Source organism: Bos indicus x Bos taurus, chromosome 4 (genome assembly GCF_003369695.1).
Source record: "Bos indicus x Bos taurus breed Angus x Brahman F1 hybrid chromosome 4, Bos_hybrid_MaternalHap_v2.0, whole genome shotgun sequence".
NCBI lineage: Eukaryota > Metazoa > Chordata > Mammalia > Artiodactyla > Bovidae > Bos > Bos indicus x Bos taurus.
This window is the reverse complement of record NC_040079.1, coordinates 63,375,547-63,387,981: the sequence shown is the minus strand read 5'-3', so window position 1 is coordinate 63,387,981 and position 12,435 is coordinate 63,375,547. Positions and strand designations below refer to the sequence as shown.

General features: G+C 39.3%; 1 protein-coding gene across 3 annotated transcripts in view; it reads left to right on the top strand.

The window, feature by feature from the left end:
* Positions 1–12,435, top strand: part of DOCK4 (dedicator of cytokinesis 4) — a 477,735-nt gene that overhangs the window by 188,495 nt on the left and 276,805 nt on the right. For all 3 annotated transcript variants that reach the window (XM_027539557.1, XM_027539555.1, XM_027539556.1), the window contains exons 2-3: positions 9,656–9,739; positions 12,114–12,154. In XM_027539557.1, the coding sequence (XP_027395358.1) occupies positions 9,656–9,739; positions 12,114–12,154 (125 nt within the window). The remainder of the gene's footprint in view (positions 1–9,655; positions 9,740–12,113; positions 12,155–12,435) is intronic.

Sequence of the window (12,435 nt, the reverse complement as noted above, 5' to 3'; positions counted from 1 at the left end):
CCCTCTGGTGCAGGGGGAGAGAGTGAGATGGCTAGATGGCTAGGCCCAGATGTACCACTTGAGTTCTTATGTGCCATTTTGTGACTTTGAGTAGCACTTGGAAAGAGAAACCAGAACAGAGCACAGAAAGATGTAACAGGGTTTTGGTTTTTTTTTCTTCCCTTATAGCAAAATATTAAGTATAAAAAAAAGTGTTGAAACTTTAGTGTATGTTTCAAAAATTCTCTTAAAGGATATAATTTTAGCATTAACTATCTCACATTGGGAAAGGAAATATATTTTATGTAACTATTTATATACATGTCTATACATTTTATATATATATATATATATATTTTAAACCAAATATTTGGTGATAGATTTAATATGTCGGCTTGGGAAATGGTATTTTACTTCTTAGTGAAAATTTTTCCCTTGGAGTGTGGGGAAAGCGGTTATTATTTTCTGTGGCATGAAGTCTGCATTGTAATTTTTACTCCTGATGCTGTCTGGTATTCCTAGGACAAATAATGCACTGTTTGGCAGAGTGTGTATTAAAAGCTGAATCTTCTTCCCTTCCTATCTCTGCTTCAGCACTTTAGGAAAATCTTTCTTAACTCTGTTACTTATTATTTTTTTTTAATCTGTCTCATTTGCCAAAGATGCTTTCCTGTTTTATCAGAAAAAGCAATAGTACCAGCCCTCTTTCCCCTCTGGAGCAGTTGAACCTGAATCTTTCTAAGTTTAACTTGTTAATAGTGGTTTCTGAGAATCTGTAATCACAAAATAAAGCAAGGGTTTTTGATTTAGTGATTGTGAATGGAAACGTTATTTTTGTCTGTTACAGATTCAGAACTAGTCTCCAAGCTTCCAGTTAACAGTGACTATGAAAAAAAGAATAGCCTGTATTTACTTACATTTATAGGATTACAAATCCAGTTCTCATACATTTGTTTGATCCTCATGACATTTCTAGGAGCTAGTCCGGGCAGGTGATATCACTCTGCCTGCAAATAGTAGGACTCAAGACTGCATGGTTCGTAAGTAGTGGAGCTAAACCCAGGTCCTTCATCTCCCTATTCAGTATTGTCCCCTTAGGGGACCTCCCTGGTGATCCAGGGGTCATGACTCTGCACTTCCAGTGCAAGGGGAACAGATTCAATCCCTGGTCAGCTCCTAAGATTACCCATGTTGTGCTCCCCTGACCCCCTCCCCCCAAAAAAAGCAGTACTGTGAGCTTTCAATATTGTCTCCTTTTCCTTGGTGCTAAGATACTTCTGAGATAATAGTTTAAACTCTGTGTTTTCCAAGATGCTCCTTTTGACTGGCAGCTGACCAAAACCATAACCTTTTCTATCATCTGAAAGTTGTTTTTAGAAGTACTGATGGGCGGATGCAGTCATCAGTTCAGAATTTTACTGTTTGACCTTCAGTTGTTCTTGTAGCCACTTAGGAAAGTGCCTTTGCAACATTAAAACCAAGGGGAAGAGTATGTTGATGACTCTTTGGGGAATAAAAACGGGTTCCTTTCCTGCCACAGTGACAGTGTCTTCAAATAAATCTTCGTGTGGAGCAGTGCCTCCTGATGTTCATTCGTTCCCTTCTTGGCCTCTTTCCTCTTCTCTATCTCTAAAATGGGAATAGAAACACCCCTATCATAGAAGATCAGAAATAATAAACAAAGAACTTAGCAAAACCACCAGATAGTATTTCAACAAGGCTGCTTTCCTTCTCCCTTGAAAATGGATCTGGCAAGAAGTCGGTTCTGAACACAGGACACTGTAAGCTTGGAGCAGGTTGGCCTCCTCAGAAAGCAGACTCTGAGATGCAGAGATGAGCTTGCAGGGTGTGTATCAGAGAGTGTTCTTGGGTGTCACACCAGTGGAAGGAACAGGGGAGAAGTAGAACTGGGCAGAGAGAGCACATGACCCGTGATGCTGGCCCAGGGACAGCCTTTGTCAGCTTCAGCTGGAGTGGCCCTTCCGAGTTGCAGCAGGAGGGCCTGGCCCTCATAGTCACTGGGCTCAGGCCACCTGGGAAGAGGACACGTCCTCGGGCAAGTCACTCTCTTCAGCTGAGGCAACCCTAGAAGGCTGCCCCTTGACTGCCCGCATGCTCTCTGCAGCTGGGAGAAAATTCCGTCCATCTCTGAAGAGGAGTCTTGGTGTGGCCGAACCCACGACCTTTATGTTTGCCTGGAGTCCAGAGGGCAGTGGTTCAAACAGAATGGAGTTCTGCAGTTGGTAGAAATGTCCTCTTAACAGTCAAGGACAGCAGTATATTTTCAAGTTGCACTTGTCAAATGTCAGAAATGAATACATTTTATTCCATGTGCTTCTGATTTTTCAAAGTCGGGCCTGAGAGAGTCCTGTGACCTGTCTGAAGGCCTGACCATGGTACCTGTGGCATAAGAATGAAGTCCTTTTGGTCGATGTGCATATGTCTGCCCCACAGGCCTGCCTGCATAGACAGAATGAAACTGATCTCAAATGCATGGCAATTATGAGGACGAGAAGATGGAGCATAGTGAGGCTTCCTTTGATTTTCCTATGGAGTTCATTTTCAGCATCAAAGCCATATTCAGGAGCAGGCATCCCAATTCCCCCTCCCACATTTCCTTTGAAATTTTTTTTCCAGTCTTTCTAGACTGCCTGCTCCCATGGCCCTGCTGTCATACTGATGGCCAGCTGGGAGTCCCTTGAAGGTAGAAATGACCCCTTTGCTCTTAACTTCATCTCATGGAGGGGGAAGATGTTAAGGGGCTACAGGACAAAGACAGTTCTGTCCTGGACTTGTGATCATACCAATGGAAATCTCCAGATGACTTCTATTTCATCTTCCCTCAAGGCCTATCCAGACAGCTCTTTAAAAAATAAGGTGGTGTCTTTGATAAGACTATTAACTTGGATTTCCCCATCATATTTTATCTTTCCCTACAGGAGAATTTTGTGCATGTGCAGAGGAGATGACCCCTTGTCCTCTTCTTCCTCTGTTTCCTATATTATGAAGTAAAATCCCTGAAAAAGAATTTAGTTCTGCTTAATCCTCTTTCCCTTTTCACTGTGTCCTCCAGCTCTTATCCAAAAAAAAAATCTTCTGACCCTTCAGAAATTCTACCTTTTCCTCCCCGCTTTTTTCCATTTGTGCGTGCCCCCAACACACACAATGATACTCATAAAGCTGATAAACCTGAATGTAGATATACATTGGTGACAAACCAGAGTGAAATATAGTATGAAATGCACGTGAACATGGAAAGAACCGGTTGTAAATGTCCTCCGAGTTCCTTTACAAAGCCCTGCTTTTGTCACTGCCTTCTCTCTGTTGCTGACATGCTTCAAGTACCAGCATTCAGAATTTTACAGCTACTCCCATAAAAATGTTTATTTAATTTCTGGTGCAGTCATAGCTCATTTCTGTTGTGAAAAACAGGAGTTTCATTTACTTTGTGTTAAATGGGATTCCATGGGATACTCTCAGAACTCGAGAACAATAGCATCCATCGTGTTCTGTGTTGTAAATAACTTCCAAGTGACCTTTCAGACCACAACCTGTTTCTGAGTTGGAAATCCTTTTATCAGAAAGATGAAGCCAAAACTTTGACTTTGAGGGATGAGTTTACTTCCTTTGTGTCACAAAGAACAAAATATTTCATTATTTTTTTTTCCCACATAATGTTCCATTCGTCTTAGATTGTCAACCCATAAAGGGCAAGGGCAGCGTTTGCTAGGCTTGACTTGAATTGTGGTGTGTAGCATCATCATCAATATTATTTTGATCATGATGATGAATATGGTATCATCTGTGATGTAGAGCTTCATGATTGTCTTCTAGTAGTTTTTATAATTTGTTTCTGTTTTTGCTTTTAAAAGTCACAACTCTGTGATTGAATTGCTCCATACTAAGTTTAAAAGTTTTAAAGTATGAATTTGTTCTTTACAAGAGCAAGCAATGTCACTGAAACTGAGAAATAAGTTCCTGCTTCACAGCACGATTTTGCTTTTCTTCACTGTCTTCATAGAAAACACTGGTGAGTTATAGATAGGATGCTTTTCAAAACCATTTAATTTTTAGTAAAGTCACAAGATACTAAACTGATATTATGTAAAGGAATAATATGTGGTAAGAGGCAACTGTTTCTGATTTTCAAGATGCGTAAGCTATACATTTAATTAACACTTTCAGCTTACACACATAATTTTAGCTAGTTTTTTTGGGGGGAGGGGCGTGGGTTGGCCATACTACGTGGCGTGCAGGATCTTAGTTCCCTGACCAAGAATCGAACCTGTGCCCCATGCATTAGAAGCATGGAGTGCTATTGGACTGCCAAGGAATTCCCCACATATAGTTTTAAAAGACTGGAACATAAGCTGTGTTTATATACATGTTTATTAATCCAAATAAATTTCTGCATAGTTGCAAATGGGCAGAGATGAAAACAATACCATACAGTAGTTTTTATGTCTGTTTAAAACTGTACTCTCAGGATCCTTAGGACTGAAACAATAGCATTGAACCTTTGTATTTCCAGCTCCATGAAGCATTCATTCTCTATGATCTTTTCTGTAGCTCTTTTTCAATTTATAAGAAAATAAACAAGGGAATCAAGACAGTATTTGGTCATGTTCAGTAAACCCAAATATTATTGGGATGCCCCTGGAAATACAGGATGAGAAGACTTTCATTTGAAGACAGAGCTACTTTATAACAACTGGGGGAAAGATGAATTTTCAACTATAGACTTGTTTCATGCAAAAATGCTTGGAGGATTTGGGGGCTTACTTGAAAAGTTATATCCAGAGTGGAATCTAAGCATTCCATATGTTTCAAGTGCATTTGATAGAAATGCAGATTGAGATTTCATGAATGCCTGAGTTTTCTTTGAATCTTTGCTTTGTGAAACCAGTTTTCATTCCTTTATGATACCCTATATGCTACCATTAGTAAACACGAGTCAATCATGTTTTCAGATCTTTTGCTCTTTGGCCTAGAACTGCCTTCCCCTTTCAATTGCATAACCTGAAGCATAAATAGAATAGCATTTATCCATCCATTCATGAGCTTAGTACATTGCAAAGTGGAATTACTTGTGTAATTCAAAGACTGGAAATGGCTAGCCATTTTAGAAGGTAAAGATCAAAGTCCTGCCTTGAACTATATCTTTAAAAAGTGTTACTCTCCAATATGATCTGTGGTTTAATATATTTTAGACGTTTTAAGTTATGAGTGGTGCCCTTGACATTCTCTGACTCTGTTAAAACTTGGGTACCATTTTTCAGTGGCTTCATTCATTCATTCTGTGTGTTTATTCATTCTCTGTTCATACACTAACATAATCCTATGCTGCTGTACGGAAGATGAATTAGAAACAATTCAAGTTTTCAAGTAGAAAGACAAAGATAAGTCAAGTGTATGTGATGCTGCTGCTGCTGCTAAGTCGCTTCAGTTGTGTCCGACTCTGTGCGACTCCATAGACGGCAGCCCACTAGGCTTCCCGTCCCTGGGATTCTCCAGGCAAGAACACTGGAGTAGGTTGCCATTTCCTTCTCCAATGCATGAAAGTGAAAAGTGAAAGGGAAGTCACTTAGTCATGTCCAACTCTTAGCGACCCCATGGACTGCAGCCTACCAGGCTCCTCCATCCATGGGATTTTCCAGGCAAGAGTACTGGAGTGGGGTGCCATTGCCTTCTCCGAGTGTATGTGATACCTTGTGCTATTTAAGATATGGTCATAGTACCCTTGGAGCATAGATAAAAGAATAATTGATTTCACTTGGGTCCAAGGATGGGGAAAGAGAAATGGTAGCATCAGGAAATTGAAAGAGTTAACCTTGGAGCTAGATCTTCAACTCAGGCTACTTCGTAGTTCCCTGTGTAGAAGAGGTGGGGAAGGCAACGGCCCCCAAGGGGGATAATATGTATAAAGGCACTGAGTTCTGCATGAAAGAGCTCGATGAGAATTTGGATATGGTAGTGTGGAGGGCATTGTGTGGAGAGGTGGTGGGATGGGAGCCTGGAAAGTAACGGGAGCGCAGGGGTAAAGGACTTTGTAGGAGATGCTGAGAGCAGACCTTCCCTTCTGCTTTATCAGACGGTGGGGACCAATGTCCATTCTTTCAGAACTCAGACAGTGACTAAAACCAAAGCAAGGCTGGTTTGGGGACAGAGTGCTTCAGTTATATATTATACCCTGTCAGTGCTGAGCCGAAAGACTTCTTCCAGACTCTCAGAATTGCAGGCTGGCAGGGACCTTTCAGTTCACCTTGTTCAACTCCTCCTTTTATAGAGGAGGCATCTGAAGCTCAGTGAGACTGAAGAACATAATAGCTCACCTTTAATAGTTATCAGATATTATATAGGTGAAGAGTGAAGTCAGAATTCACCCACATAGGCTCCTTGGGTAAGAAATGAGATGATGCACAGTTATGACCCAGACAACCTGTCATCCCAATTTTAAACATTTCCTGTGAAAGAATGAGTTTTCACAGGTAATATAGTTTGGTTCTTAGAATTTTGTGTGCCCTCTTAAAATAGAATTGCCCATAATAAAGGAACCTGACTGCCTAAAACCAGAACTCTTAACAGTAATGGCTCTGCCCTCATTCATTCCCTCAGTGATTATTTACCGAGCTCAATTTGTGTGCCAGGCTCTATAGTGAGTTATATAGACAACTGGGAACTGAAACCAACCTAGTCCTTATATGCATGGAATTTTCAGTCTGTTGCAGGAGACATCCTTCCAAAACTTGCACAAATCAGGGAGGCTGGTTAAATGGTATATGGTGCTATGAGCATTTGGAATTGGGGTGAGAGGATGTATATCAAGAAAGTCTGCTCTGAGAAGCCTTATTTAATCCTTTACTACCTTTTGCAGTTTCTTTATCATTGACCCCATTTTCCTGATGAGGTAATGGAGACTCTGAGAGATTAGTATATTGCACCGAATCACACAGCTAATAATCAAACCCACATCTCATGATACCAAGTTTGATATTCTTTTCCTACACCCAGCCTTTTTGTTTGTCTGTTTTTGGCCACTCAGCATGTGGGGTCTTAGTTCTCCAACCAGGGATGGAACTCGTGTTCCCTGCAGTTCAATCTTGAAGTCTTAACCACTGGACCGCCAGGGAAGTCCCTACACCCAGTCTGTTTGACGTCAACATTTAAGAAGAAAGTTAACTCGGATATTAATGCATATATACGAAGTATAGAAAGATGGTATTGATGGACCTATTAGCAGGGCTGCAGTAAAGATGCAGACACAGAGAAGAGACTTGTAGATGCTGTAGGGGAAGGACAGCGTGGGACGAACTGAGAGAGTAACATGGAAAATATACATTATCTTAGGTAAAATAGATAGTGAAAATTTGCTGTGTGACCGCATAGAGGGAAGGGATGGGGAGGAAGGTAGGAGGAAGTTTCAACAGGGAGGGCACATATATATACCTATGGCTGATTCATGCTGATGTATGGCGTAAACCAACACAATATTGTAAAGCAATTATCCTCCAATCGAAAATAAGTAAATTTTTAAAAAGAGGGCTAAGAAAGTTGACCTACAGTAGAAGGCTGGAAGGTATGAGAGAAGTAGTGGAAGAGAAGATGGCCTCCTGAAAGGTGATATGAAGGTAGTGACAGTGGGGAGAGAGCAGTTTCAGAGCAGTGAGGTGAAGGGCTGAGGCCTGAAGGGGCGGTGAAGAATGAAGCTAATGAGTGGTACCGCCATGTTCAAGAAGGTGATGGGGTAGGAGAGAGCCACCAGCAGCAGGGGAGGTATTTCTGGCTGCCTGGGAGTTAACATGGGCATTCGTGAGTGGTCAGAGCTATACCCAGAGCTGAGTTAGGGCACCCACACACTTAGACCTCTAAGAGAAGCATCAGTTGTGCAGGGTTGAATACTAGGGTTGTGAGAGGTTAAGGTGACTTCATGAGTGTAAAAAGGCAATTCTGAGGGTAAGTTTGCCTTGGAGTCTTATATTGTACTCAATCTACTGTCTATTTGGTTGTTGATTCCTTTTAAGAGGTCCCTGAAAGTTATTTGAAGTGCTCTGTCAGGATACAGACCTTTGATTATTTTTCAAGCAAACACTGTTGAGGCTATCAACATGAGGTCATAGGGTATTTATGGTTATAGTTAGAAAATGACATCATGGATTAGTGCTTATCTAAAATGTTTTAACTTGGTTACTGTGTAGTTATTTTTATCTGTCTCATGTACTTTGGGCTATGTTTTCTGTCCTGTGTTTTGATTGCTACTGCTAATTTTGTTTTAAGATCATAAAATGGCTTTAGACTTCTCTGAAAGCCCATTACTTATTGGCATGTTTTGATTTTTGACAGATTCATGTGTTCCTCCAGGCTTTTAAAATACATTCATAGCAGTAACAATAATTTATTTGGGGGATTGGTGTTGTTTCTAAATCTTACTGAAAGATTCAATCTGAAAGAGAGAAAATTATAAAATTCACTTCCAAAGTTGGGGGATTTTAAAAATCAGGCAGTCGAAGCATCTACTATCATTTTTTGGATGTGACTTGCAAGATGATTTCAGCATGTGAAATATTTAATAGGAAATGGGTCTTCTCTTTCTGTGTGTTGAGGTCCTTTATTTTCTAGCCTTGTCTCTCTTATGATTCAGGTGTTAATTTCTTGGGAAGAATCTCTGTCCTTCATTCTCTCTTAACCCCTCAAATTGCCTATCCAACTCTGTGCGACCCCATAGAAGGCAGCCCACCAGGCTCCCCCGTCCCTGGGATTCTCCAGGCAAGAACACTGGAGTGGGTTCCCATTTCCTTCTCCAGTACATGAAAGTGAAAAGTGAAAGTGAAGTCGCTCAGTCGTGTCCGACCCTCAGCGACCCCATGGACTGCAGCCTAGGGATGATTAATCTCTGGTATTATATCCTAGTCCTGCCCAGCCCCGCACCGTGTTTCAGAAACCAGTCAGTCTGTAAACATTAGGTAAGGCTAAACGGTGACTCCTCCCTGTGTGCCCCCTTTTCCCCCAGTTCAAATTATCTGAGAGCTAAGGCATGTGGGAATTGTCATTTTGTCCATGTGTTTAGACCCAGGGGAGAGAAGTAATCATTACCATTGATTACTACAGAGAAGAAGACTACTTTAACACCGTGTGCTGGGCTAGACCCTGAGGGCACAGTAGTGAGCAGTGAGGACATAGTCCCTTCTCTTGAGGCCCTTACAGTGTATGGAAAAGAAATATCCTGAAGACAGCATAGCAGAAAGGTCAACCAAGCTTATTAATGAGTAAGACATATAGTCCTCATTTATTATTGAACACATATTTATTGAGTCACTACCATGGGATGGGCTTCTGAATGGGGAGTGATTGTAGCAGTGAGGTAGAGGGACACTCCTGGTGCAGCTCTTCAGGCAGTATCTTTGTTTATGTATGTTATTGGTGATGTTGATATTTTGTCTACTATCGTAGTAACTATCACACCTTTGAAATTTGTATTAATAACACTTGTTTGACCAAACATTTCGCTTTGGTTTTCTTCCGAAACATGTCACATTAAAATATGACAGCCAGTTCCAACTATCAGGGTGTATTTCCTGTTCACGTTCGTTTTTCCTGGTCAATAACATGCAATAGTAAGCAGTATAACTGGCCATAACTGACATGATTATCTCTATATATTCTGTGTCGTTTCTTACAGTTATTGCCAGTTTTCGAGGAACTGTGCCATATGGTCTGTCGTTGGAAATTGGAGATACAGTTCAGATCCTGGAGAAGTGTGATGGTAAGTAGACTAGTATTGATTGTTTGCAGTTGGGTAAACGATCTCCTCTGCATTAGGCAGCTCATAAAATTTACAAATTCTTTTCATACTTCTATTAATCTCTAGGATTTTCCCCTTGGTCACAATGAACCATTTTTTACAAAACTACTTTCTTGCATGTTCAATGTTTGGCTTATGGGAAAACATTGTTTGGTATTTTTAAGCTGATTATATTTTTTCCTAATATTATTTATTTATATTCGCTAGATGCAATTGAGACTGTTGAATTTCTGAGAGTTCATGACTCAGGGCCAAACTAGAAGGCCCTTCTTGGAATGTCAAGAGTCTGGTGGGCTCCCCAGGACAGAAAGAAACAGAGAGCCAGAGCAGAAATGCTTTAACCAAGGTTGGGTAACCAGATTCCTTGGGGTGGGACTCCTGCCCTGGCCAACTCTGCTCTAGTTCTGTAACCGCTTCCTCCTCACCTCCCCCAAATTTGGACTGAAATTATTTACTCCATTTGAAATGTTAAGTGAACTTGTATGATTAATTTATATAAGAGGTACCTCATTAAATCAACCTAGTATGTTTTCAAATGCTTCTGTTCCTTGTAACAAAACATCCTTAAATGCTAGTCCTTAAAAAGATCCCAGATAAAATGACTACTCTTTTTTTTCTTAACAAAATGGCCGTATTGTAAAGTCCCATCAGCATATCCAAAGATATGGTTTTCCTCTCAATACGTTGTCCTTATTAGGAATTTATAATATGCTAAGACTCTATCATATTAAGGTTCATTATTGATAAAATTGTGTTTTCCCAAATAGAACTATTACTTTTATTTAAAGCCTGTCATTAAATGGTGGTGATACATGGACATTTATTTTGTCCAGTGTCACTGATATATTTAAAAATATAAGGTTTTTCTCTGTCATTGCCAGATATATTTTGTCTGTTTCCACTTCGTTTACAGATAAATATAAAATCTGTTATGAATGGATGAAAATATACTTCTCAGCTTATGGGAGCTGTTTTGTAATGTAAAAACCTTTCTGTATGGTGTAGTTGGACAGGGACCTCACTGTGACATTTCTGCAATTCTCAAGAAGTTTTGGTTACTGTTAAAATAATTGTTTAAGGATAGATATATTTCTTGGGTGGATGTCTTTGAGGAATCTAATAAATCCTGACATTATAGAGTTTGCAATTCTTAATTCATTCTACTCTTTCCAGGCTGATTATAAAATGATGTTTTATAAAATGTTTTTTTTAAGAAAACTTATGAGGAACAAAAATATTTAAATACAAAACTCAAATACTTCTTTCTAAAAATTCAATTAATCAAAAAGATTCAATTCAATAGAACATTGGTTTTATGATAAAATAATTTCTTCTAATAAGCAAAATGGTTACTATAGTTGAAGAAACAATAAGTTGAAAAGAATACATTTATAGGAGGCTGTATATTAGCTTCCTGGAGTGAAAAATGGTAACCCACTCAAGTATTCTTTCTTGGAAAATTCCATGGACAGAGGAGTCTGGAGGGCTACAGTCCATGGGGTCACAAAGAGTCAGACACAACTAACCAACTGAGCACACACACAGCACACGTATATTAGCTATATAAATTCATATAAATATGTATACCCTGTAATTGTTTTAAACTCTAAAAAGTTATGTTCCCCCTTAAGGACAGTGCTGTAAAACTGATTGAGTCACTTTGGAGGTTAAGTAATAGACATTCTGCAGAATAAAAATTATGGTGAGTCAGTTGGTGGGACATTGTCTGGATGAAAGCATGCCATTAATGCTCTAAGTGGATGAGACCTGGCTTCTTTCTTATGCTATCAGACTGATCCTTACCCAAGATGGTAGACAATGTGTGAGCTCAGTACAGAATTGCTGGCTAAGCACTGGTCTTTGGTGGTAGAGTCAGGGCTTTGTATTCAGGCAGAGACAGTTTGAAACTATATTAAATCTTGTGTAGATTCTTGAATTTCTTTGAGATATAGTGTGACATTTTATAAAATGGAATGAAACTAAGCTCAGAGAGGTCACTTAACTTGCCCAAGATTCAACAGCTAATACTTATTGATAGTAAAACCAGAATTTAAGCCCAGTACTCTGATTCCCAAACCTTTACTTCCATTATGCATGTTTGTATTTTTTATGTATATTTCCAATACAATTTTTAAATGATTTTATTGATAGAAGACTTAAACTTGTAGTCACTTAACTTTTATAGTCTAGCCTACTTCCAACTCCCACATGTTTATACCTAGAATATCTTCATGTAAGGTAAAATTCTGTCAGCAAAGGATACATTGATTTCTAATTATTTCTTCAAAGTCTTGTAATTATTTATTGAAATATGACCATGATTATTTCTCCACAGGCTGGTACAGAGGATTTGCCTTAAAAAACCCAAATATCAAGGTAAAAATAATTGCTTTTAACTGGAATTATGGGATTTTTAAGAAAGACAGTTATTTACTTTATTTCATTATACAATTGAAATTACAGTTGGGACTCTTAGTTGAAATACTAAACGGCAATACAGATTTTCATAATTTTGGAAATTCCTTTGAACTTGGATTATACTTAAGACACACTATTCAAATGATAATCCTGTGTAGCTCTTGAAATTTATACTGAGAGGACCTTAATAAGCTCATTATATATAAACAAAATCTTTTTGAAGTGTGAGTTTTGCAGAG